At 44.2% G+C, this 27,762-nt stretch overlaps 1 protein-coding gene and 1 pseudogene across 3 annotated transcripts; one reads left to right on the top strand and one right to left on the bottom strand.

Annotated features, from left to right (window-relative positions):
• Positions 1–6,782: 6,782 nt before the first annotated feature.
• On the bottom strand, positions 6,783–23,680 carry LOC110520609 (major facilitator superfamily domain-containing protein 6). 3 transcript variants are annotated; one of them, XM_036975233.1, is made up of 8 exons: positions 23,205–23,680; positions 20,062–21,669; positions 13,027–13,124; positions 11,138–11,299; positions 10,349–10,447; positions 9,300–9,565; positions 8,573–8,576; positions 6,783–8,335 (listed from the first exon to the last, which is right to left on the bottom strand). In XM_036975233.1, the coding sequence occupies exons 2-8, from the start codon at positions 21,663–21,665 to the stop codon at positions 8,325–8,327; spliced, it is 2,244 nt and encodes a 747-aa protein (XP_036831128.1). In that variant the 5' UTR covers positions 21,666–21,669; positions 23,205–23,680; the 3' UTR covers positions 6,783–8,324. The 3 variants fall into 3 exon arrangements, with proteins under 3 accessions (XP_036831128.1, XP_036831127.1, XP_036831129.1); XM_036975232.1 differs by lacking the exon at positions 8,573–8,576 and having other exon boundaries at positions 23,205–23,678; XM_036975234.1 differs by lacking the exons at positions 8,573–8,576; positions 20,062–21,669 and having other exon boundaries at positions 23,205–23,660.
• Positions 23,681–25,679: 1,999 nt separating this feature from the next.
• LOC110520607 lies at positions 25,680–26,699 on the top strand (annotated as a pseudogene).
• The last annotated feature ends 1,063 nt before the right edge of the window (positions 26,700–27,762 follow it).

Raw genomic sequence — 27,762 nt, 5'->3', positions numbered from 1 at the left:
TAGCCTTAACGTCGGTAGCCCTGCCCACTGGGAAACAGTATATGATCGCTGGATAATTCATTTTAAGTCTAATACTGCGGGTAATGGAGTCGCCAATCACTAGGGTTTTCAATTTGTCAGAGCTAATGGTGGGAGGCTTCCGAAGCTCAGAAGCCATAACGGGTGGAGGAGAGACCAGAGAAGGCTCGGCCTCTGACTCCGACTCGCTGCTTATTGGGGAGAACCAGTTGAAAGTTTCTGTCGGCTGAATGAGCGACACTGGTTGAGCATTCCTACGGCATTTCCTTCGAGAAGCCATGCGAAAGTTGTCCGGCTGCGGGGACTGTGCGAGGGGAATTTGTAAGGAAGTGCTATTTCTTATGCAGGTGACCAGCCTACTGCTATTACATTGCTATAACTGAGACAACGTATTTTCACAGTAAAACATGTTAGGTCCCATACAGGATAGCTCCCACACCCACACACACAGCACACACACATTACACACACTAACTGCCGAGGACACACAGATAAGACATACACCCACACATTGGGAGGAAGAGACAGCCTTGACTTGCAGAAACCAGCGCACACACCTAATCTCCTTTCTAGCCGAACATTGTGTGACTGAGGACAGCGCACACACCTAATCTCCTTTTTTAGCTGAACATTGTGTGACAAAGAACGGGACTCAGAGGGATGACGGACGGCCCAACAGGGCCAATCCAAGAAGACTACACCTCAGCCTGAACCAACCCGAAGACCCGATCTTCTAGAATCAACCTACTTTCTGTTCTGTATATGACACATGTGCAAACTGTTAGCGGGGCTTCTTTTCTGCTGGTTCCTTATGAGCTGAATGAAATGGGCCCGTATACGTTGTACCAGATATCTTTACTCATAATTAAACTGTCGCTTGTCATACAATTTACCACCTTGTCTGAATCGATCCTTGACCGGCTCACCCTCCTACATATCCCATTATCAACAATTTATACTACTATCTGTACTTACTGGTGGCACAGACGCTGTTTCATCCTTTCCTACACTGAAATTACCCTTTCCTAGCCATTGAGTTTGAAGCTGGGCTTGTAGCACAGCTATCCTCGCCGTAAGGTGATCATTCTCCTGTATATTATGAGTACAGCAACTGCAATTAGGAGGCATCATGTTAATGTTATTACTTAACTTTGGCTGTTGGAGGTCCTGTTTGAATGAAATCCCCTTAGAAATATGTTCACATTACAGACATGATACAGAACTATATTCATGATTCATTATCAGGGTCAGACTCAACATAAAAGGAGGACCAAGGTGATGTGAAGTATCCTACAGTAACTGACTGCCTCACCACACCGGAATGGAGTCTATTCGGTACCAAATCAATTTGCCCTCTCTATGCACTCACACTGGGTGTAAGTCAATGTGGAAACAGTTGAATCCTCAGGTTGTTAGGATCAAGAGAGAGCGGCGATGCTGCTGGAACGTTGATTTCTATGCTGGAAAGAAGGGCTTTGGGGGATTAGCATTTAAACATGTTCTTTTCACCTTTACTGGCATGCCTCAAATCCACTGGGTCTCAGTGTTCCACTTACACAGGGCTTTCAATGGGAGTATTTCATGTATCCGGTAAGGTTGTGTGTGTGTGTCTGTCTTTGCTAGGTTCCATTGAACCAATATCTCTCTCCTTCTCTCTATTCCTCTTTCTATCCCTCCGTGATTTCCTCTATGTCCAGGCTACCTGTTGGTAACAGACCGGATCATTTCCTGTATGTCCAGGCTACCTGTTGGTAACAGACCAGATCATTTCCTGTATGTCCAGGCTACCTGTTGGTAACAGACCGGATCATTTCCTGTATGTCCAGGCTACCTGTTGGTAACAGACAAAATCATTTCCTGTATGTCCAGGCTACCTGTTGGTAACAGACCAAATAATTTCCTGTATGTCCAGGCTACCTGTTGGTAACAGACCAAATCATTTCCTGTATGTCCAGGCTACCTGTTGGTAACAGACCGGATCATTTCCTGTATGTCCAGGCTACCTGTTGGTAACAGACCAAATCATTTCCTGTATGTCCAGGCTACCTGTTGGTAACAGACCGGATAATTTCCTGTATGTCCAGGCTACCTGTTGGTAACAGACCGGATCATTTCCTGTATGTCCAGGCTACCTGTTGGTAACAGACCGGATAATTTCCTGTATGTCCAGGCTACCTGTTGGTAACAGACCGGATCATTTCCTGTATGTCCAGGCTACCTGTTGGTAACAGACCGGATAATTTCCTGTATGTCCAGGCTACCTGTTGGTAACAGACCGGATAATTTCCTGTATGTCCAGGCTACCTGTTGGTAACAGACCGGATCATTTCCTGTATGTCCAGGCTACCTGTTGGTAACAGACCGGATCATTTCCTGTATGTCCAGGCTACCTGTTGGTAACAGACCGGATCATTTCCTGTATGTCCAGGCTACCTGTTGGTAACAGACCAGATACTTTCCTCTATGGCTGGCCCTTAAATGTACACAGAGAGCTAACATTAATAATATGCATGTATGTCTCTAATAATATGCATGTGAACTCTGTGAAGCATTTATTTGGGCTGCAATTTCTGAGGCTGGTAACTAATGAACTCGTCCTATGCAGCTGAGGTAACTGTGTCTGGGTCTTCCTTTGCTGTGGTGGTCCTCATGAGAGCCAGTTTCATCATTGTGCTTGATGTTTTTGCGACTGCACTTGAAGAAACATGTCTTAAAGTAATGATGGACTGTCATTTCACTTTGCTTATTTGAGCTGTTCTTGACATATTGACTTGGTATTTTACCAAATAGGGCTATCTTCTGTATACCACCCATACCTTGTCACAACACAACTGACTGGCTCAAATGCAATAAGGAAAGACATTCCACAAGGCACACCTCTTAATTGAAATGCATTCCAGGTAACTACCTCATGAAGCTGGTTGAGAGAATGCCAAGAGTGTGCAAAGCTGTCATCAAGGTAAAGGTTGGCTACTTTGAAGAATCTCAAAAAGAAAACATATTTGGATTTGTTTAACACTTTTTTGGTTACTACATGATTCCATATGTGTTCTTTCATAGTTGTGATGTTTTCACTATTATTCTACAATGAAGAAAATAGTCAAAATAAAGAAAAACCCTTGAATGAGTAGTTGTGTCCACAGACACTTCAAAACCGTGTTTCTTATAATTTATTTTTGGACTGTCCTTTCTGCCATTCATCAACGTGTCATTCAATGTGTTTCTATGGGCTTTAATAGTAAAGCTTAAAATCAACATTTAATCAAATAATTGTTTAATGTTATATATATATATATATATATATATATATATATATACAGTGCCTTGCGAAAGTATTCGGCTCCCTTGAACTTTGCGACCTTTTGCCACATTTCAGGCTTCAAACATAAAGATATAAAACTGTATTTTTTTGTGAAGAATCAACAACAAGTGGGACACAATCATGAAGTGGAACGACATTTATTGGATATTTCAAACTTTTTTAACAAATCAAAAACTGAACAATTGGGCGTGCAAAATTATTCAGCCCCCTTAAGTTAATACTTTGTAGCGCCACCTTTTGCTGCGATTACAGCTGTAAGTCGCTTGGGGTATGTCTCTATCAGTTTTGCACATCGAGAGACTGACATTTTTTCCCATTCCTCCGTGCAAAACAGCTCGAGCTCAGTGAGGTTGGATGGAGAGCATTTGTGAACAGCAGTTTTCAGTTCTTTCCACAGATTCTCGATTGGATTCAGGTCTGGACTTTGACTTGGCCATTCTAACACCTGGATATGTTTCTTTTTGAACCATTCCATTGTAGATTTTGCTTTATGTTTTGGATCATTGTCTTGTTGAAAGACAAATCTCCGTCCCAGTCTCAGGTCTTTTGCAGACTCCATCAGGTTTTCTCCCAGAATGGTCCTGTATTTGGCTCCATCCATCTTCCCATCAATTTTAACCATCTTCCCTGTCCCTGCTGAAGAAAAGCAGGCCCAAACCATGATGCTGCCACCACCATGTTTGACAGTGGGGATGGTGTGTTCAGCTGTGTTGCTTTTACGCCAAACATAACGTTTTGCATTGTTGCCAAAAAGTTCAATTTTGGTTTCATCTGACCAGAGCACCTTCTTCCACATGTTTGGTGTGTCTCCCAGGTGGCTTGTGGCAAACTTTAAACAACACTTTTTATGGATATCTTTAAGAAATGGCTTTCTTCTTGCCACTCTTCCATAAAGGCCAGATTTGTGCAATATACGACTCATTGTTGTCCTATGGACAGAGTCTCCCACCTCAGCTGTAGATCTCTGCAGTTCATCCAGAGTGATCATGGGCCTCTTGGCTGCATCTCTGATCAGTCTTCTCCTTGTATGAGCTGAAAGTTTAGAGGGACGGCCAGGTCTTGGTAGATTTGCAGTGGTCTGATACTCCTTCCATTTCAATATTATCGCTTGCACAGTGCTCCTTGGGATGTTTAAAGCTTGGGAAATATTTTTGTATCCAAATCCGGCTTTAAACTTCTTCACAACAGTATCTCGGACCTGCCTGGTGTGTTCCTTGTTCTTCATGATGCTCTCTGCGCTTTTAACGGACCTCTGAGACTATCACAGTGCAGCTGCATTTATACGGAGACTTGATTACACACAGGTGGATTGTATTTATCATCATTAGTCATTTAGGTCAACATTGGATCATTCAGAGATCCTCACTGAACTTCTGGAGAGAGTTTGCTGCACTGAAAGTAAAGGGGCTGAATAATTTTGCACAGCCAATTTTTCAGTTTTTGATTTGTTAAAAAAGTTTGAAATATCCAATAAATGTCGTTCCACTTCATGATTGTGTCCCACTTGTTGTTGATTCCTCACAAAAAAGTACAGTTTTATATCTTTATGTTTGAAGCCTGAAATATGGCAAAAGGTCGCAAAGTTCAAAGGGGCCGAATACTTTCGCAAGGCACTGTGTATATATATATATATACACACACATACACACACCTAAAGGGGTCCTAAAATTCCAAATCACTAAATGATCCATAGTAATGACCATCTTAAAACAATTCCATACGTCAGTTTTGGAAACCACCAAATTCACATTTTAGCTTCAAACAGCTGAAAATGCAATACTTTTGGCGGCTATGAAAAATATATTTCACAGCGGTTTAGATGGTATAGTGATTCTCTAAACTATACGTATGTGTTTTGCCACATATAAACTGAAATTAGGCGAATTATTCAAATTTTTGCAACCAGGAAATGGCGCCGGCATCTTTTTAAGTATCACAAGTAAATTATGAATAATTTAAAATGGCGTATATTAAGTAAACCAGATGGCACAATGTTCTTGTTGTTTTAATGTATGGATAGCCAGGGGCACACGCCAACACTCTGACATCATTTACAAACAAAGTACTTGTGGTTAGTGAGTCCGTCAGATCAGAGGCAATAGGGATGACCTGGGATGGTCTCTTGATAAATGTGTGAATTAGCCCATTTTCCTGTCCTACGTATTTAAAATTACTGAGTACTTTGGGTCTCAGGTAAAATGTATGGAGTAAAAAGTACATTATTTTCTTTAGGAATGTGGTGGTGTAAAAGTTGTAGAAAATATAGTAAAGTACAGAAAAGCTACTTAAGTAAAATTACTTTAAAGAACCACTTAAGTACTTTTGACCAGCAAAGACGAGATGGACAGCTATGCCCAGGCTCCGCCTACATCTAACTCCGTCCCTCTCTACACTCAGAACACACCCATGCCCTGCCCCCAGCACACCTCTCTCACCCCTACCCACCCTCCCCCAGTGCCCCTCTCTACCCCCCTTACCTGCCCTTCCCCAGCACCTTCACCCCACCTCCAGAGCCCTACCTCATAGGGGGCGAGAATATGGAGCTCTTCTAATATCAATTTAAACCTCTGTGGTGGACCGGAGGACCCTAAAATGGCCAGTAAATTAGCAGTAGGCAGAAAGTAGGGGGTGGTACCTCTCGGCTTCATCTTACATGATAAAACACCTAATGAGAAGAGAAGTCCTGTAACCGGGGGCAACAGAGACTTTAGGGGACATGAGTATTCCCATCATTCCCCAAAGGCTCCCTCCTGATTCTCCACCCTTTTCCAGAAGTGTGTACTTGAACACTCCCTGGCATGGATTTAAAAGCATAGGATTGGTGTAAGCATTGGCTGGAGGGAGTTTCCACCATGTGTTAAATCAATGGGAGAAAGTGTACAAGTGTAGACTTAGGGAGAATCGGGGATGCCCCAGAGTCTCTCAGAGCTATCGTCTCTCTCAGTGGGTTTGACTTCATAGTGACCCAGAAACTCTTCCTCAGGCTGTCATCCCACTCTAATCATAGTCAAAGCAGACATCTGTCTTCCCCTGGAATCAAAAACTCTGCATCGTAGTTACAACTATTCAGCAGAATGACTTTCAAATGGTGCTTATAGGTCTCAGGTTAACTGGCAGCAATCATTAATACATTTGTTGTTTTTTCTCCTCCTGTGTGGTAAGTGCCTGTGGCATTGACAACTGCTCCCCTACTGGTCACTGTAACAAGCTCTCATGTACTCCCATTGCTGTGGAATCCAGTGAACTCCCATCTACTGCCCCAACCTGGCTGCTTAAGAAACTGCAGCCTCGGGGACAGCCAATCACATGCTGGAAACATCAAATTGAGATTTTGATTGGACTATGTCTGTCAAGAGCAAAAGTTTTCTCCCTCATGGCTAGAAATATGCCTATGCTTGATTTTAGATTTTTTTTTAAAAACATTATTATTTATTTTTTTTACATACATTTGATATCAAACAGCATTAAAGTGATTTCAAATTGGGTGCATATTCTTCATATTAAATTAGAAGGACACATTTTTGGTAGTTAAAAAAAATAAAACTTTTCCAGTGACGTATTGCAAACTGTTGTTTCACCTTGAAAAGATAAAGGCCACAGTGCACCAGGAGTATTAGTTGTCAGGTAGAAGATAGGCTACGTACAGCAGACAAGGCATGTGAAATGATCATTACAATACAACTGTTTTAGATAGTCCCTTGGGAGGAAAGCAGTTTGATATCATTGACAATTATTTCTGTCTAAATATGATCATAGTGAAATATTTGACGTTTAGACATCTTGGCCTGGAGACACTTTATCAATACATATAGAAAGTGGTCTCTACAGAACTCATGGTGTTATAGTTTGTAGTAATTACAGACCCTAAAAGCCTGGTGGATATCATACCAGATCTGAAACGATCACATCATAAACCCTTTTCCGAATCTATTCTTCCACAGCATCAGTGGCTGATAGGTTGTAGACTCGTCACTAGACACAGTTAACATTTACATTTAAAAGCCGGGCCACTTTCAAGAGAGCACAAAGTTGTGGGAACAGGCGGATATCAACATAGTATGTAGAACAGTGGAGGCTGCTGAGGGGAGGACGGCTCATAATAATGGCCGGAATGGAGAAAATGGAACGGCATCAAACACCTGGAAACCATGGAAACCATATGTTTGATGTATATGATACCGATCCACTGATACCGCTCCAGTCATTACCACGAGCCCTCTCCATTTAAGGTGCCACCAACCTCAGAACACACGTCTCTCTGACATGTAGAATAAGTAATAAAACCAGTTATATTAATAACATTGCTATCTGCAACTTTACACAACGTTCGCCTATTGAATTGGCACCTAAACTTGATGTAAAGAGGAATCTCTACAGTCCACATCAAGCAAAGCAGCCATTACACTCAGCGTTTTAGATTCAGTGTGGCACTGCTACAGGAGTGTGAATCACCAACCTACAACAGCACCGCGGCTCAGGCACTTTGAGCGCCAGCGAGACAAATGGAGCCTTATTCAATCGAACCCACTATCCCAGATTTCCAGGATGAGCAAAATAAATACAACTCTGTTACTCGTTTGATGTCCACTTGACAGAGTAACAATAGATCGGTCAAAGAGTTTTTCCTCAGCTGGTTAAGACTTGTCTTGCTAGGAGGACGAATTCAACCTCCTTCATTTTGGTCAGTATTTCTCTCCTGTCCAGTCTGTATAAATCATACTCCTTACTCTTTTAGCTGGACTTCCCAGCTGTGCATGGGCCTTGACTTGGTGTTGCTTGGAAGGAAAACATTTTAGGGCAGTTCCTCAATGTGCAACGTGTCCCCTCTTTCCAGTCCTCTACTGTGTGTGCCCCGTGGAGAGGGGTGGTTGATCAGCAGGCGTAGGGGGGGTCCTGGTCAGAGAGCGGGTCCCACTTGACAGGGACCAGTCTGGGGAGGTTCTAAGGATGGGGACTGGGATCAGTTGGATCATCTGTGCCGATCTCATTTATCTCCTACCAATCAGAGCAAAGGTAAAGTGTTACATTACTACTGTAATAATACTACTTAGCAAAATGTTGTAGATATTGTAGTGAATTCGGGTCCAGCGAAAGTCAAGTCAACACGTTAACCGCTACGCCTAGAGGTCCAAACCTCTTGCCGAGCTCGCTAGGACTTGGGTTAAAGGTCGCTACAATATGAAAAAACACCTTCATAAAATACCGTTCTAAAGGCAGGTATTATATTCTCACCTTTCTTCAAGATGGGATGCATGAAATAAAGAAGACAATTCTCAGCAGGACATGATACAACATGGAACCTTGGCTGGAACATGCAAACATTGCTAGATAAACATTCCGGTCACATTTCATTATCACAAATGTAAAAATCACAAACATTACCTGTTTATTTCTCTGCCCAGTGATATGTCTTTGGGCCCAGCTTCAAAGCACAGCCTGAGCCCATCAGTCTAACCCTGAACCCACCAGTTTAATCCTGAACCCACCAGTCTAATCCTGAACCCACCAGTCTAATCCTGAACCCACCAGTCTAATCCTGAACCCACCAGTCTATCCCTGAAACCGCCAGTCTAATCCTGAACCCGCCAGTATATCCCTGAACCCGCCAGTCTATCCCTGAACTCATCAGTCTATCCCTGAACCCACCAATATATCCCTGAACCCACCAGTATATCCTTGAACCCACCAGTATATCCTTGAACCCACCAGTATATCCCTGAACCCACCAGTATATCCATGAACTCATCAGTATATCCTTGAACCCACCAGTATATCCTTGAACCCACCAGTATATCCCTGAACCCACCAGTATATCCATGAACTCATCAGTCTATCCCTGAACCCACCAGTATATCCCTGAACCCACCAGTATATCCCTGAACCCACCAGTATATCCATGAACTCATCAGTCTATCCTTGATACCCACGAGCTGCCAGCCACCCTGTCTACCTACAGTACCTGCAGCGGCTGATGGTTGTTGGCAGGGCTACTCCTGGCAATGGTAGCCATCTCTCTGATCTGGTGCAGGGCGAAGGCCAGGGAGACCCAGGGCGAGGCGGACACCACCCAGGCAGGCTCGCTCAAATCCTCCTGATCCTCCTGGTGCTTGGTCTTCCTCGGTGGTGTCATTGTGGCGACTCCGTTATTTGATTGGATAATGTCTATGGTCGCTATGGGAAAAGGGCTGGAGGGGACTGGGATGTTCTCCGCCAGCATTCTGGGATCTGGAAAACAACTCAAGCTAAATGTTTCAGAATTCCTGGCTTCAAAATGATTATTCCGTTAACGTGTCTGACCTAACAACAATCTCCACTATTAAGATCCTAAATATGATTCATGCAGCATTCTACTGTCTATGAATTTCTCAGTTGCTGATTGAGAAAGAGAATAAAAAGTGAATGGCAGTAAATGTTATGCTTGCCAGATTGGGAGCCAGTCACTTCTCCACTAAGGGGTTTAATAGGTGAAGTAAATGTTATGCTTGCCAGATTGGGAGCCAGTCACTTCTCCACTAAGGGGTTTAATAGGTGAAGTAAATGTTATGCTTGCCAGATTGGGAGCCAGTCACTTCTCCACTAAGGGGTTTAATAGGTGAAGTAAATGTTATGCTTGCCAGATTGGGAGCCAGTCACTTCTCCACTAAGGGGTTTAATAGGTGAAGTAAATGTTATGCTTGCCAGATTGGGAGCCAGTCAATTCTCCACTAAGGGGTTTAATAGGTGAAGTAAATGTTATGCTTACCAGATTGGGAGCCAGTCAATTCTCCACTAAGGGGTTTAATAGGTGAAGTAAATGTTATGCTTGCCACATTGGGAGCCAGTAACTTTTCCACTAGGGGGTTTAATAGGTGAAGTAAATGTTATGCTTGCCAGATTGGGAGCCAGTCAATTCTCCACTAAGGGGTTTAATAGGTGAAGTAAATTATGTTTTCCTGTAGGCCTAAGTCCATGCAGAGGCATGCCATGAAGGGTACAGGGTAGGATAAAATAAACATTAATGGCACATACCTTTGTTCCCACTCTGCACAGCCAGCCACTGGATGAGAGCGAAGAGGAGGAGGATGACGAGGGACACCATTCCTATCCCTCTGAAGGTGTGGGCCGCTCCTAAACCATAACCCAAAAAGACAAACGTGTGCTCCATAGGCTTTTGGAAACAAAATCTCAAAATAAATGTATTTATTTCACGCATTGCTTTTCATGTAACAGAAAAACTGTGAATGAATGTCCATTTCAGGACTGTAAAGGATATATGTCACCACAGTCATCAAGGTGTGTTTCAGAACACAGAGAGAGACACACAGTTGTTATTCTGGGAGAGCTGCCAAATGCATTCCAGACCATCAAATTCCTATCCTAATGATTGAAGATGGGGCTGGTGGAAGTTTATTAAGAGTTAAGACCTGGGTTATCTTATGAAAACCATGGAGGACAGGGCATCCTTTTAAGGAGAGGAGGCGTTGTTCAACAGTTGGAAAGGCATGTGAGAGTATGACACGTGTGAGTACAACTAGTGTAGCAGGAGTGAAGTAGGAGTGAAGCTACATTCTGTTCTGTTAGCCACTGTTAAATGTACCATCTGCAATAGTTACTGCTGTTCTCAATAGTCATTTCAATGAATGAACATTGAACAGCAAATTGAACATCGAATAGCAGTCTTTACTCCTGACAGTACCTTTAACGGGTGACGCCAATAGATCCATCTCTCTTTGGTTGAATGTGTTTTACATACTCTGGAACTGGGGGACACTTAATTTGATTAAATACAACTTCTCCTCACACAGTGGTTCTTCTTACCAAAAACACTGACGAAGCCTCCCCCCACCATGGCCCCACAGCCCCGGCCCAGCCCTAGGTGCAGGCCCTGGAGGATACCCTGGGCAGAGGTCCTCAGCTCTGGAGGCACTGCAGCACTGAGGTAGGAGATACAGGCTGCCCACACTGAGGCATGGGTCACACCTAGATACACAGAGATACAGACAGAGAGAGACAGAGACAGAGAGACATACAGACAAGGAGAGAGAGAGAGACAGAGAGTGTGGGATGTGGGGTCAACTTGCAAAACAAGATTTCACCAAAATGGGACAATCACCACCATTGAAAACCTACATGCAGAGTTCTGTAAGATTCTCCTACATGTCCAGAGGAAAACTACAAACAACACATGCAGCGCAGAATTAGGCCAATATCCACTAATAATAAAAACTCAGAAAAGAGCAATTCAGTTTTGGAAACATCTAAAATACAGTGACCACCTCTCATCATTACCAAACCCTACAATGTCAAGAGCTGAGCAAAGAAAAGAGTTCCCTCATCCAGCTGGTCCTGGGGCTGAGTTCACAAACCTGTTCTACTAACACACTGAAGCCTCAGGGACCAGAACATCCAATCAATCAGATAAAAACAATTTAAAACAGTCTAAACAAAACTACATTGCTTATTAGGAAACACAAGCACAAGCACAAAGCAAAATGCAGTGCTATCTGGCCCTAAATCGACAGTACACCGTGGCTAACTATTTGATCATTGTTACTGATCAAAACCTTAGAAAAACCTTGACAAAAGTACAGGCTCAGTGAGCACAGCCTTGCCATTGAGAAGAGTAGACGCAGGAAAACCTGGCTTCCTGTAGAGGAACAACCACTGCACCACAGCGGAACCCGAGAGAGAGCGTTCATGGCAAGCGACAGACGAGAGAGAGAGGACTTAACCCTCGCTGGGTGTGCCGTGTTTGAAGTGGCTCAACCAGCTAGTTCCAAGTCAACATGTCTCATTGTACACCAATAATAGAACAAAGCCATTGAGCCTGCTTACCCTCCATAGTCCGGCCTGGCCTTGCCCCCTATTCAGCTCTTTAGCTGGCCCATGTCGTCACGTGTGTCGTGTTCACGTCATGTCGGACACTGAAATTTCCAACTTGCTTACTCGTTGTAAAAAGAGGATAGCCGAGTTTCCCACTTGGGAATGATCAGAATCAACCAATAGGAAGCGCTACGCAAATAACATAGGTTCATTTTAAGAGTTCCCGAGTTTCCAACATGACGTGAATGTGGCATAACCTCCCACTATTAGAAAACAATGGCCAGACCAGAGCTACGGCCATTTTGTTTGTGTTGCAGGCTGTATCATGATTGGGAGTCCCATAGGGCCGCGCACTATTATTGTCCCAGCATCTTCTGGGTTCGGCACGGGGTAGGCCGTCATTGTAAATAAGAATTTGTTCTTACCTGACTTGTCTAGTTAAATAAAGGTAAAAAATAAAAATATTGTCATACCACTTCTTTTAGAATGATGGAGATTTTGTTAAAGAGATTCAGTGCGTCTCTAAATGTTTTGTTGGCTGTTGTTACACCTCTAGTAAATGATTACAAACATTTTAAGCGTCCATTAATGTTAATCTTTCGTGTGCAGCTGCAACATTGTTATTCATGGCCTAAGTGGCTGTTAGTGAAGTCTAGATACAGAGGAAAAGGGTGTTTTCCAGGCAAAGGAAAAGCCTTTCATTTCGTTGAGAGGAGAGTTCCTGTCCTGCCTGATATGAACTCTGAGCCAAAATGCCAACAATGTAAGTGCACTGGTGCAGCCAGTTCAAACACTGCTTCTGCCTTCTTTCTATCTAATGTTAACATTAGCTAAGCTAAGCTAAGTCAACATATGCCACGCCGTGACACCCAGTGTAGCCTAACCTTGAAGGACCTCCATGGGCAGGACGATCCAGGCGTTCTCCAGGTAGGAGATGTACAGGAAACGAGCCGTGTTGCAGGCCAGACCGATGTACAGCACCCTGTGGAGGGAGAGGGGAGGAGAAGGTCATGGAACACAGATGTGTTATTGATGTTCTGGAACTATCACTACTGTCTACACTGTTCAAATAACAATCCACCAATCACAAACATAACCCTATCCTAAATTGTAACCCTATCCTAAACCCTAGCCTATAGGAGGTTATTGCCACAACAGAGTTGCAGGTGAAAGCAAGGCCAAAGTTCAGAGGTCAAACCTGAACTGTCCCAGGATTGTGGTTGGTTTGTTATTGTCATTCTGAACTAGGGTTGCAAGGGGAGGGTATATTCCTGGAAACATTTCTAAGTTTACCAGTAAATTACCAGGATTTTGGTATCTTTCAAGGATTTTACATAATCTATCACATGACATCTAGTGGCCCTTTTGGGTATTTCAGATTATGACAGTCTCTGGCCCTCTGTTGGGCCTTATCACATGTAAAATATATTAAATAATAAGATGGTTTTAAATATGGTTTAAATATAAACCATCAACTCAGTGAATAACATTGGTGTTTAATGTGAGGGTTACCAAAGCTACGATAGATTACCATAGATAATCTGTTAATTACCAAAATTACTGAAGATTCCGGTAACTTTGGTAAATTACCGGTAGCTATGCAACCCTATTCTGAACAGAATATATTTCCTTCCCAGACAGTTGGATATTTGGTGCCCATCTCCCATGACAACGTCCTGTCCAATCAAACCACTGATCTGACAATGCAAATACAATGCAAATATACTGACACATTTACCAAACACTTAAATGATTCCAGTTTACAAACTTCTTTCTATTGCCTCTCTCTCATGAAACAAAAACGACCTTTGAACTTAATCTAAAAGTAAACGAACGCAAAGGCTGATTGTAGTATATTATTCGCTAACAAGCTATAAATGTCCAGATGGGCCGGATATGAGATGTGGTGGATGAGAGAGAAAGAGACAGAGAGACAGAGAGAGAGACAGAGAGACAGAGAGAGAGAGGAGACAGAGAGACAGAGAGAGAGGAGACAGAGAGACAGAGAGAGAGACAGAGAGAGAGAGAGAGACAGGGAGAGAGAGAGAGAGAGACAGGGAGAGAGAGAGAGACAGAGAGAGAGAGAGACAGAGAGAGAGAGAGAGACAGAGAGACAGAGAGAGAGATACAGAGAGAGAGAGACAGAGAGAGAGACAGAGAGAGAGAGACAGAGAGAGAGACAGAGCGAGAGAGAGAGAGAGAGAGAGAGAGAGAGAGAGGAGACAGAGAGGAGACAGAGAGACAGAGAGAGAGAGACAGAGAGATAGTATAAGTAGCACTACTACCATGTTGTGGTTATTTTTTCACCCCTGATCCGCCATAATACTCCACTACAAACATCTTAAACTAAAATAGTTCACACAGGAACAGGACAGGAAGCACAGCCGTGGGAAGTAGGGCTGTAAAAAATCAATATTAACAGTCCTGTATTAGTGGACTGATATAGACAACTGTAGTGCGGGCAACAACAACAACAAAAAAAAACATTTTCCCACGACCTTGGCAGGAAATGAAAGACTGTCTATTCACTGAAGGTGAGATGACTTTCAAAATACAGTGCATTGCGAAAGTATTCGGCCCCCTTGAACTTTGCGACCTTTTGCCACATTTCAGGCTTTAAACATAAAGATATAAAACTGTATTTTTTTGTGAAGAATCAACAACAAGTGGGACACAATCATGAAGTGGAACGACATTTAGTGGATATTTCAAACTTTTTTAACAAATCAAAAACTGAAAAATTGGGCGTGCAAAATTATTCAGCCCCTTTACTTTCAGTGCAGCAAACTCTCTCCAGAAGTTCAGTGAGGATCTCTGAATGATCCAATGTTGACCTAAATGACTAATGATGATAAATACAATCCACCTGTGTGTAATCAAGTCTCCGTATAAATGCACCTGCACTGTGATAGTCTCAGAGGTCCGTTAAAAGCGCAGAGAGCATCATGAAGAACAAGGAACACACCAGGCAGGTCCGAGATACTGTTGTGAAGAAGTTTAAAGCCGGATTTGGATACAAAAAGATTTCCCAAGCTTTAAACATCCCAAAGGAGCACTGTGCAAGCGATAATATTGAAATGGAAGGAGTATCAGACCACTGCAAATCTACCAAGACCTGGCCGTCCCTCTAAACTTTCAGCTCATACAAGGAAAAGACTGATCAGAGATGCAGCCAAGAGGCCCATGATCACTCTGGATGAACAGCAGAGATCTACAGCTGAGGTGGGAGACTCTGTCCATAGGACAACAATCAGTCGTATATTGCACAAATCTGGCCTTTATGGAAGAGTGGCAAGAAGAAAGCCATTTCTTAAAGATATCCATAAAAAGTGTAGTTTAAAGTTTGCCACAAGCCACCTGGGAGACACACCAAACATGTGGAAGAAGGTGCTCTGGTCAGATGAAACCAAAATTGAACTTTTTGGCAACAATGCAAAACGTTATGTTTGGCGTAAAAGCAACACAGCTCATCACACTGAACACACCATCCCCACTGTCAAACATGGTGGTGGCAGCATCATGGTTTGGGCCTGCTTTTCTTCAGCAGGGACAGGGAAGATGGTTAAAATTGATGGGAAGATGGATGGAGCCAAATACAGGACCATTCTGGAAGAAAACCTGATGGAGTCTGCAAAAGACCTGAGACTGGGACGGAGATTTGTCTTCCAACAAGACAATGATCCAAAACATAAAGCAAAATCTACAATGGAATGGTTCAAAAATAAACATATCCAGGTGTTAGAATGGCCAAGTCAAAGTCCAGACCTGAATCCAATCGAGAATCTGTGGAAAGAACTGAAAACTGCTGTTCACAAATGCTCTCCATCCAACCTCACTGAGCTCGAGCTGTTTTGCAAGGAGGAATGGGAAAAAATGTCAGTCTCTCGATGTGCAAAACTGATAGAGACATACCCCAAGCGACTTACAGCTGTAATCGCAGCAAAAGGTGGCGCTACAAAGTATTAACTTAAGGGGGCTGAATAATTTTGCACGCCCAATTTTTCAGTTTTTGATTTGTTAAAAAAGTTTGAAATATCCAATCAATGTCGTTCCACTTCATGATTGTGTCCCACTTGTTGTTGATTCTTCACAAAAAAATACAGTTTTATATCTTTATGTTTGAAGCCTGAAATGTGGCAAAAGGTCGCAAAGTTCAAGGGGGCCGAATACTTTCGCAAGGCACTGTATTTGGCCATTGTTTAACTTCACCGACCAAAAAAGGGAACAAGTGAAAAGTCTAACCAAATCTAGATTTTTTTTATCCTTTCTCATCAAATCTGCGAGAAAGGTGAGCTATTCGGTGGAATTAAATTAAACTGAAGGACAGAAAATAATATTGCAACTGTGTAGGATAACTACAGCAGACTGAGCTGACCTGGGTTCTGTAGCCTGGTCCCACAATACCAGAATGAGCTGACCTGGGTTCTGTAGCCTGGTCCCACAATACCAGAATGAGCTGACCTGGGTTCTGTAGCCTGGTCCCACAATACCAGAATGACCTGACCTGGGTTCTGTAGCCTGGTCCCACAATACCAGAATGAGCTGACCTGGGTTCTGTAGCCTGGTCCCACAATACCAGAATGAGCTGACCTGGGTTCTGTAGCCTGGTCCCACAATACCAGAATGAGCTGACCTGGGTTCTGTAGCCTGGTCCCACAATACCAGAATGAGCTGACCTGGGTTCTGTAGCCTGGTCCCACAATACCAGAATGAGCTGACCTGGGTTCTGTAGCCTGGTCCCACAATACCAGAATGAGCTGACCTGGGTTCTGTAGCCTGGTCCCACAATACCAGAATGAGCTGACCTGGGTTCTGTAGCCTGGTCCCACAATACCAGAATGAGCTGACCTGGGTTCTGTAGCCTGGTCCCACAATACCAGAATGAGCTGACCTGGGTTCTGTAGCCTGGTCCCACAATACCAGAATGACCTGACCTGGGTTCTGTAGCCTGGTCCCACAAAACCAGAATGAGCTGACATGGGTTCTGTAGCCTGGTCCCACAATACCAGAATGAGCTGACCTGGGTTCTGTAGCCTGGTCCCACAATACCAGAATGAGCTGACCTGGGTTCTGTAGCCTGGTCCCACAATACCAGAATACCTGGTTCCAGAGCAGTTTGTGCTATCTTGCAAACTCCTATAGTCATTGTCATGCAGGAGATGACTAGACATACAGATACACAAACAGACCTGAGGGGTATACTACAAACAGGCCTGAGGGGTATACTACAAACAGGCCTGAGGGGTATACTACAAACAGACCTGAGGGGTATACTACTGTACAAACAGACCTGAGGGGTATACTACTGTACAAACAGACCTGAGGGGTATACCACTGTACAAACAGACCTGAGGGGTATACTACAAACAGACCTAAGGGGTATACTACAAACACACCTGAGGGGTATACTACTGTACAAACAGACCTGAGGGGTATACTACAAACAGACCTGAGGGGTATACTACTGTACAAACAGACCTGAGGGGTATACTACAAACAGACCTGGGGGGTATACTACAAACACACCTGAGGGGTATACTACAAACAGACCTGAGGGGTATACTACAAACAGACCTGAGGGGTATACTACAAACAGACCTGGGGGGTATACTACAAACACACCTGAGGGGTATACTACAAACACACCCGAGGGGTATACTACAAACACACCTGAGGGGTATACTACAAACAGACCTGAGGGGTATACTACAAACAGACCTGGGGGGTATACTACAAACAGACCTGAGGGGTATACTACAAACAGACCTGAGGGGTATACTACTGTACAAACAGACCTGAGGGGTATACTACTGTACAAACAGACCTGAGGGCTATACTACAAACAGGCCTGAGGGGTATACTACAAACACACCTGAGGGTTATACTACAAACAGACCTGAGGGGTAAACTACTGTACAAACAGACCTGAGGGGTATACTACAAACAGACCTCAGGGGTATACTACAAACAGACCTGAGGGGTATACTACTGTACAAACAGACCTGAGGGGTATACTACTGTTCAAACAGACCTGAGGGGTATACTACAAACAGACCTGAGGGGTATACTACAAACAGACCTGAGGGGTATACTACAAACAGACCTGAGGGGTATACTACTGTACAAACAGACCGTAGGGGTATACCACTGTACAAACAGACCTGAGGGGTATACTACAAACACACCTGAGGGGTATACTACAAACAGACCTGAGGGGTATACTGAGGGGTATACTACAAACAGACCTGGGGGGTATACTACAAACACACCTGAGGGGTATACTACAAACACACCTGAGGGGTATACTACAAACACACCTGAGGGGTATACTACAAACAGACCTGAGGGGTATACTACAAACAGACCTGGGGGGTATACTACAAACAGACCTGAGGGGTATACTACAAACAGACCTGAGGGGTATACTACTGTACAAACAGACCTGAGGGGTATACTACTGTACAAACAGACCTGAGGGGTATACTACAAACAGACCTGAGGGGTATACTGAGGGGTATACTACAAACAGACCTGGGGGGTATACTACAAACACACCTGAGGGGTATACTACAAACACACCTGAGGGGTATACTACAAACACACCTGAGGGGTATACTACAAACAGACCTGAGGGGTATACTACAAACAGACCTGGGGGGTATACTACAAACAGGCCTGAGGGGTATACTACAAACACACCTGAGGGTTATACTACAAACAGACCTGAGGGGTAAACTACTGTACAAACATACCTGAGGGGTATACTACAAACAGACCTCAGGGGTATACTACAAACAGACCTGAGGGGTATACTACTGTACAAACAGACCTGAGGGGTATACTACAAACAGACCTGAGGGGTATACTACTGTTCAAACAGACCTCAGGGGTATACTACAAACAGACCTGAGGGGTATACTACAAACAGACCTGAGGGGTATACTACTGTACAAACAGACCGTAGGGGTATACCACTGTACAAACAGACCTGAGGGGTATACTACAAACACACCTGAGGGGTATACTACAAACAGACCTGAGGGGTATACTACAAACAGACCTGAGGGGTATACTACTGTACAAACAGACCGTAGGGGTATACCACTGTACAAACAGACCTGAGGGGTATACTACTGTACAAACAGACCTGAGGGGTATACCACTGTACAAACAGACCTGAGGGGTATACTACAAACAGACCTGAGGGGTATACTACAAACAGACCTGAGGGGTATACTACTGTACAAACAGACCGTAGGGGTATACCACTGTACAAACAGACCTGAGGGGTATACTACAAACAGACCTGAGGGGTATACTACAAACAGACCTGAGGGGTATACTACAAACAGACCTGAGGGGTATACTACAAACAGACCTGAGGGGTATACTACTGTACAAACAGACCTGAGGGGTATACTACTGTACAAACAGACCTGAGGGGTATACTACAAACAGACCTGAGGGGTATACTACAAACACACCTGAGGGTTATACTACAAACAGACCTGAGGGGTATACTACTGTACAAACAGACCTGAGGGGTATACTGAGGGGTATACTACTGTACAAACAGACCTGAGGGGTATACTACAAACAGACCTGAGGGGTATACTACAAACAGACCTGAGGGGTATACTACTGTACAAACAGACCTGAGGGGTATACTACTGTACAAACAGACCTGAGGGGTATACTACTGTTCAAACATACCTGAGGGGTAAGCTAAACTTGGACATGGGTTGTTGGTTTAAACAATGAAATCAATCCATGCCAATTTCAACCATATATTCCCCCCAAAAGTTATTTCCGAACATTTAAGCAAGTTAGCTGGCTAACTCATTGATCCAGCTTTGAGACATACCACCCCCCCCCCCCCCACCCCCCTGGGCTTTTGACCCATGCCCCCTTTTATAAACCTTATATGGCCAACCAGCTCGATGAGCTTGTGGCTGGTGAAGTAGGCAACCAGCTCTGAGATGTGGCTCAGCACCGAGCACACTCCAAATAGCGTGGTGGTCCCTTTCAGGTCCTCCAGGTGCCAGTAGAGGAACGTGAACACAAAGCCGTAGCCGAATCCCATAAACCAGGCCACGAAGAGCACTGAGCCGTACTGCACGCTACACAGCAGCCGAATTAGGTCCTGATAACGAAACGGTTGGCTGACGACACTTTGGGGTTCTAACGATTCCACCGCATGCCCTTCGGGAGATGAAACACCACTGGACATTTGAGGAGACTCTGCCTCCTGTCTCTTATCCTCCTCCAGCTGAGCCTCCATTGGCCGGTGGTCACTAGTACTACTCTCAAAGTAAAACTGTGTGGACAATATCAAAGCTACGGCCATCAGGACTCCGAAGACAATAAAGGCTATCTGATAGTTCTTGTAATCGGGCACGATGCAGCCAGTGCCCTGGATGAAGAGCTTGATGTGGGTGTGGTCGATCCAGATGCCTACGCAGAGCATGGCCAGGCCCCAGCCCAGGGAGCCCCACATCCTCTGCAGGCCGTAGCGGTCCTGGTGGGGGCCCAGGTACTGCAGGGTGCGCGTGTCCACTATGGTCACAGCCGGAGCACTGAAGAACTCGCCGATGATGATGACTAGCAGGATCAGGAGGAAGATGGTCTCCACCTGGTCGTGGTTGGAGATCATGTGGTAGACTTTGGGAATGGTTGTGGTGGTGGTTGGTTTGGTTGTGGTTAGATTTGAGGCAGGTTTTGAGCTGGCTGTTGTAGTGGGGGTGGTGGAAGGGGAAGATGTTATTGTTGTGATGGTGAGGGAAGGCACAGGTCTAGTGACAGTGCTGGGTCCAGTAACATTACCACCATCGCTCCTCACATACCTGTGCAGGGGACCGCCACTAACTGAGTCTGATGCTAAACCGTGTTGATTCGAAGAGAGGGAAAACAAGTCTCCAATCACACCCCTGCGGTCCCTACTGTAATTGGCCGGCAGACCGGGGTGGGCAGGGCTGGTGGGGCGTGCGACTGTGGGTTTCCTCTCCACGCATGTTATGGAGGCAGGCTTGATGAAACCGATGCCGCAGTTGAACACCAGCCAGCAGAAAACGGAGAACACAAGCACCACCTTGCCCTTCTTGAAGCGGTCCGCCACCACCCCCCAAAAGGGGGCGCTACAGAATTCGATGAAGTACCGGATCCCGACCAGTAAGCCGCTCTGACTGGGAGTCATCCCCAGCTGTTTGTAGTACACAGGCAGCAGTGGGTGTAGGGACCCATAGGCTGCATAGAAGAAGAAATAGAAGACCTTGGAGATGAGGAGGTGGTTGTCGATCCGCACGCAGTTCCTCTCCAGGCAGTCATTACTGGGGTTGGAGGAGGGGGAGTCAGGTTTGTCTGTGGGGGGAGACTCTGGACCTTGGGAGGTAGAGGTGGGGCCCGCGCCCACCGGTATCTTCTCCAGGGTGTTGGACAAGGTGTTGAAGGGTTCTGCCAGGACATACTTCCTCTTCTGATACCCCTCGTCATCCGTCAAGATGGCCACCTGGTCGTCACTCGCCATCTCTCTCTGTGTGTGTGTGTGTGTGTGTGTGTGTGTGTGTGTGTGTGTGTGTGTGTGTGAGAGAGAGAGTGAGTGAGTGAGTGAGTGAGTGAGTGCGTGAGTGAGTGAGTGAGTGAGTGAGTGAGTGAGTGAGTGAGTGCAAGTGAGCAAGAGGGGAGAGAGCGTGAGAGAGGGGGAGAGAAAGATAGGGGGAGAGAACGAATGGGGAGAAAAGGAGAGCAAGAGAGGGGGAGAGAGACAAAGAGAGCGAGAGAGAGAGAGGAGATAGAGAAAGAACACAAACACCATTGTAAATACAACCTATATTTATCTGATCTTGATTGTCCCTTTCATACGTCAACTATTTGCACATCGTTACTGTACATAGCCACTAAAATAACACATTTCTATATTATTTTAAAACTTTTGTGAGTAATGTTTACCCTTCATTTTTTGTATTGTTTATCATGTATTTCACATGCTTTGGTAATGTAAACATATGTTTCCCATGCCAATAAAGCCCATTCAATTTAAAGTGAATTCAGACAGACAGACAGACACAGAGACAGTCAGACAGTCAGAGACAGACAGACAGACAGACAGACAGACAGACAGACAGACAGACAGACAGACAGTCAGAGACAGACAGACAGACAGACAGACAGACAGACAGACAGACAGAGACAGACAGACAGACAGAGACAGACAGAGACAGACAGACAGACAGACAGACAGACAGACAGACAGACAGACAGACAGACAGAGACTTGTGACTTTTTGGAACATGTGGTTTATGGGCTGACAAAAAGCACACCTTCATTTTCTGAACCAGACACTTTTGGTAAACCGGTGGGAAATGGGGCTAGCATGTAAGGACTGACTGCCCATAAGATTGGCATGATAGTTTTACAAACAAATGTTGAAGTTGTCTATTTTTTTTAACATAAATAATATATGGGTCATGGCAAGGTCAGACAGGAGTAACAAAGCTCACCACTGATGAGTCATCATAAGGCTTTTATTATTTAGTAGAAAAATCTAAAACATCTATAACAATAACTTATAAGTGCAGTCAAAAAATACAATAATTTGTTTAGCAAGACAATTGAGTATGATGTTTAAAAGCTCTTACATTTTGTTATATAAAAGACTCGGGGAAAACATATCCATTAGACTACTGCCTGTACAGCAGGATACATGACTCCACATTTCCCTGTAGCGTACCAACAATATAACTGTTAGCCTGTGACTAGCTGTGCATTGCGCGATACAAATATATTCGGGCATTAATGACAAGACAACATCACACAACCATTGATAATAATAAACTGTTTTTTCACTGCAGCTGGCCATTATTTACTAGGCTATACACCTGTCGTTTGAGACGTTTCTTCTTACAACAATACATTAAAAATGTAGATCTATATTCAATGTAGAAATGTTATTAGTACTATTTTTTAAACAGAAGGCGTATCTAAACGTGTTATTCTATTTAACACAAATTAAGCCAATAGTAGGAAGTTAAAATTAAAATTAAAAACAGCAAAGCTATTTTCTTACCCAAATTATTGTTTCAATGTCTCAATGTTGTCTGAGTCCGCTTTTCTACAATGTATCTTCTCGAGCCCATAATTTAGCTGTCCTATTGTCGACTACTTTCATAGGATGAATATGCGGACAGGCAGCTAATGTCACCGTCAAAAATTCCGTTCTATAATTATACGCTTTCAAACGTATACGGGGCTATTCATGTTGAACACACGTCTTTTTCGGAGAAGTCTAGACTGACGTAATTTCTCGCCCGCTCACGACTGCTGGACTATTTCAGAGATCCAGACTGTTGTGGCGTGCGTGCAGCCTAAAATGAGACTGACTGCGCATTTACTCAATGATGATGAATGCACTGATAGTCCAAAGTGGCTTCTTGTCCTCGTCGATATTGCTTTCTGCATGTCCAGTTCTTTCATTTAAGCAGACATAAATAAAAGGCGCAGAGCAGATTAAGCCACTCGCTTGTTAGAATAGCTGCATTTCAAATCAAATCGTATTTGACACATGCGCCGAATACAACAGGTAGACCTTACTTACAGTGAAATGCTTACTTACAAGCCCTTAACCAACAATGCAGTTTAAAATATAGATTTTTTATTCTATATATATATATATTTTTAAAGAATAAGAAATAAAAGTAACAGATAAATAGCAGCGTTTGTTCCCCCCGACAGGCTGGTCTCATTGACTGGATGTAACATAGTAAACGAAAATCCGGGACACTCAAATGAGTATGATATGTTGCGTTTGGTATGGTTACATAAAACAGAAGGTTGCTTCAGGCAAAAACGAAATGAGCATGGTTGGATTAGCTAATTAGTAACTACTTAATATATGTTTGAGCTACTTTGCATCTACTTAGCATGTTAGCTAACCCTTCCCTTAACTCCTAACTCCTAACCTTTACCCTAACCTAGCTAATGTAATCCACCGAGCTAGCGTTAGCCACAACCAATTGAAATTTGTAATATACACTATGTGGACACCCTTTAGTTAGTGGATTTGGCTATTTCAACTACACCTGTTGCTGACAGGTTACTGCGTTACTGAAGAGCTCAGTGACTTTCAACGGGTCACAGTCAAAGGATGCCACCTTTCCTACAAGTCAGTTTGTCAAGTTTCTGCCATGCTAGAGCTGCCCCAGTCAACTAAGGGCTGTTATTGTTAAGTGGAAACGTCTGGGAGCAACAACGGCTCAGCCACAAAGTGGTAGGCCACAAAAGCTCACAGAACAGGACCTGAAGCATGGAAAAATAATCTGTCCTCTGTTGCAACACTCACTACCAAGTGTCTAGTACCTACTCGCTGTGGGGATACGAGGGCGAGGGAGAACCCAGACCCAGGGTCAACTCTGCAGGGAACGGACTGTGCTCACTCTCCGATCACCCTCCCCCGCCGTGAGAGGACATGGAGGCCCAGTGCGAGGCTCGCATTGTTTTAGTTCATGATTTATTACTTGTCATTATTAGAGCAATATTAGTAGATATAGTATTCTAAGGAGTTATTGATAATTCAGTGTTTTGAAATGTGTGCTTTTATTGTGAAGGTAGTCTAACTTGCTTACCAGAAGTGATGTTAACCCACATTATTTCCTTTTTGGGATCTTTATTAGGTACATTTTATATTCACAAATGCAAAAGGGCTAATTCAAAACCTAACTTTTTTCACTTTATAAATGAATTTAAACAACATGGTTGTTCAAAAATGAAAAACAGAATGAAAAACAAAAAGGTAATTAAAACTAGTATTATTAAGATGATTTGTTTGTTTAGGATTCCTGGCAATGTAAAAGGTTTGTATGATATTTGTTCGATAATAATACCAAAAAAATCCACTAATATTTATTATTCACCCGCACAGTAGGTGGCGGAATGTACATCCAATTGTTTGCAAACACCATTATACAAGAGAAGAAGATGAAGAAGTTTGCAGTCCAAACACATAAAAGACACACCCTATCCCCTCAGCCCTCAAATTAATTAACACTTCTGATGGCGTTTCATTACGTCTGACGAGAATACACTTGCAGGGCAAAAGAGGAAGAGATAGTTTTTTGGTAGACTGGTTATTGCAGCATAGCTAAATGCTAGCTAGCTAGCTATATAACTATATAATATTGATTGCATTTCTAGTGTCACAGGCGGGCTCATAGCCTGTGGCATAAATGAGGGGACACCAACAGGTATGGGCCAATCAAAAAGGTTCTTTATTATAAACAAAAAAGTATTAACCTTAAACAAAGACTAAGGAATGAGGTGTGAAAGTATCATAATGTAGGGTGTATGTAAAGTGCAGGGATGCGTGAATCTGTTTGTGTGAATATGACGGAGTGAAAACTACGTAAAACTACAAAGGAACAAACAAAACAGGATCATGCCTGGAGGATCAGAGAGAGAGACAAGAGTGGTTAGTGAAGCAGTTTAAATACCCTGAGCCCAGGTGGCTCCAATCACTAACGACCCTGCTCTGCCTGCAGGAGGAACCGCCCCTGCAATGCAGAGGAGTGGCCGTGACACTAGCTAGATCCATCGTTTGGATCTTTGAACTTTTCTTGAATTAAACAACATCTCTCTAGAAAAATGATCCCAGAGCTGTCCAGTCTCTCAGTCTGTATGAGGGACCCTCAGAGGGTGGAAGAGATCATCAAGGCCATGCAGAAGGCTGGCACCAGCACGATTCAGGTGATTTCAGACTTCGACATGACCCTCACACGGTTTGCCTACAATGGGAAGCGGTGCCCTCCCAGTCACAATATCCTGAACAACAGCAGGCTCATCAGTGAGGAGTGCAAAGCACAGCTGAAGGACCTGCTCAACACATATTACCCCATAGAGATCGATTCCAAATGGACAGTGGAGGAGAAGCTGCCACTCATGGTGGACTGGTGGACTAAAGCCCATACTGGTGCAGCAGCGCATCAGGAAAGACCTGCTGCAGGATGTGGTGAAGGAGTCTGATGCTATGCTCAGGGAGCTCTACCAGCTGTTCTTTGACCACCTGCAGGAGCACAGCATCCCTCTGCTCATCTTCTCTGCTGGGCTAGGAGACGTGCTGGAGGAGGTGATCCGCCGTTGGTCTTTCACCCCAACGTCAAGGTCTTCTCCAACTACATGGACTTTGATGAGACTGGAGTGCTGAAGGCGTTCAAAGGGGAGCTGATCCACATCTATAACAAGAGGGAGGGAGCTCTGCTGAACACGGGCCACTTCCAGGAGCTGAAGTCACGCCACAACGTCCTGCTGGTGGGAGACTCTCTGGGGGACCTGACCATGGCTGATGGGGTGCACAGCATAGAGGACATCCTCAAGATAGGCTTCCTCAACGACAAGGTGGAGGAGAGGAAGACGTCCTACCTGAATGCTTATGACATCGTGCTGGTGAAGGATGAGACCATGGAAGTGCCGAACGCCCTACTGCTCCACCTCACCAGCACCAAGTGACCTGACCATGAACTTCATCTCACTGGCCAATCAGTAACAAGCGTTCCGACGCTACAGGAATTATGTCGTGCTGGTTTAGGAAGCTCTTGCTCAGGAAGTGCCAGTAGTCAGATACCATGAGCCAAGTCAGAATGGTTTTGTTTTTGGTTTGTCTTCTACTAAAGCTCCAATGGCTGTTTGTGTGGGTCGCTGGGATGGATTCCAGACTGTGTTTTGGAGTCGCCCTTCCACGCTCCTACAGTTGAATCCTTGTTGAACACTTACAACTTGAGAGCAACATCCTTTATAGTCCTACAATTAGTTTTGATTTGCTCAGCAACCCTACTGTCACATTCTCAATTGTTTATGAACCGTCAATAGTCCAACTGAAATGGAACAAGAAAATTAGGTGACTTCCCCGCCTGGTAAATGTATATTGGGTTTGTGGGGAGAGAAACGTTACTGGGGATATGTATGCTCTGTCTACATATGAGGAATGTATGGCACCGGTGGGACGTTTGGACACACCTACACATTCAGGGGGTTTTCTTTGTTTTTGCTGTTTTCTGCATTTTGGAGTGTTGGTGAGGACATCAAAGCTATGAAGTGGCACATTTGGGGTCATGTAGTGGCCGGGGGAGTGTTGAACAAATCAAAATATAGTTTGTATTTCAGGTTCTTCGGGGTGGCCGCCCTTTGCCTTGAAGACAGCTTTGCGCGCTCTTGATATTCTCTCAACCAGCTTCACCTGGAATGCTTTTCCAACGGTCTTGAAGGAGTTCCCACATATGCTGAGCACTTCTTGGCTGCTTTTCCTTTACTCTGCGGTCCAACTCATCCCAAATCATCTCAATTGGGTTGAGGTCAGGTGATTGTGGAGGCCAGGTCATCTGATGCAGCCTGGAGGTGTGTTGGGTCATTGTCCTGTTGAAAAATAAATGATTGTCCAGCAGAGTGTAAACCAGATGGGATGGCGTATCGCTGTGGTAGCCATGCTGGTTAAGTGTGTCTTAAATTTTAAATAAATCACAGACAGTGTCACCAGCAAATCACCCCCACACCATCACACCTTCTCCATACTTCACGGTGGGAACCACACATGCAGAGATCATCCGTTCACCTACTCTGCATCTCACAAAGACACAGCA

The sequence above is a fragment of the Oncorhynchus mykiss genome, chromosome 3, assembly GCF_013265735.2.
Source record: "Oncorhynchus mykiss isolate Arlee chromosome 3, USDA_OmykA_1.1, whole genome shotgun sequence".
In the NCBI taxonomy this organism is placed as follows: Eukaryota; Metazoa; Chordata; class Actinopteri; order Salmoniformes; family Salmonidae; genus Oncorhynchus; species Oncorhynchus mykiss.
The sequence above is the reverse complement of the archived record's forward strand: the minus strand, read 5'-3'. Positions and strand labels throughout refer to the sequence as shown.

What these genes read in the sequence shown, in the direction of transcription:
- LOC110520609 (XM_036975232.1), bottom strand. Translation starts at nt 21,665, where the DNA reads ATGGCGAGTGACGACCAGGTGGCCATCTTGACGGATGACGAGGGGTAT. An exon ending in GAGCTGGTTGGCCATATAAG is followed by an intron (nt 13,125 to 20,061) that starts GTTTATAAAAGG and finishes CTCCCTCCACAG; the next exon opens with GGTGCTGTACATCGGTCTGG. An exon ending in ACAACCATCAGCCGCTGCAG is followed by an intron (nt 8,336 to 9,299) that starts GTACTGTAGGTA and finishes TCTGATTGGTAG; the next exon opens with GAGATAAATGAGATCGGCAC.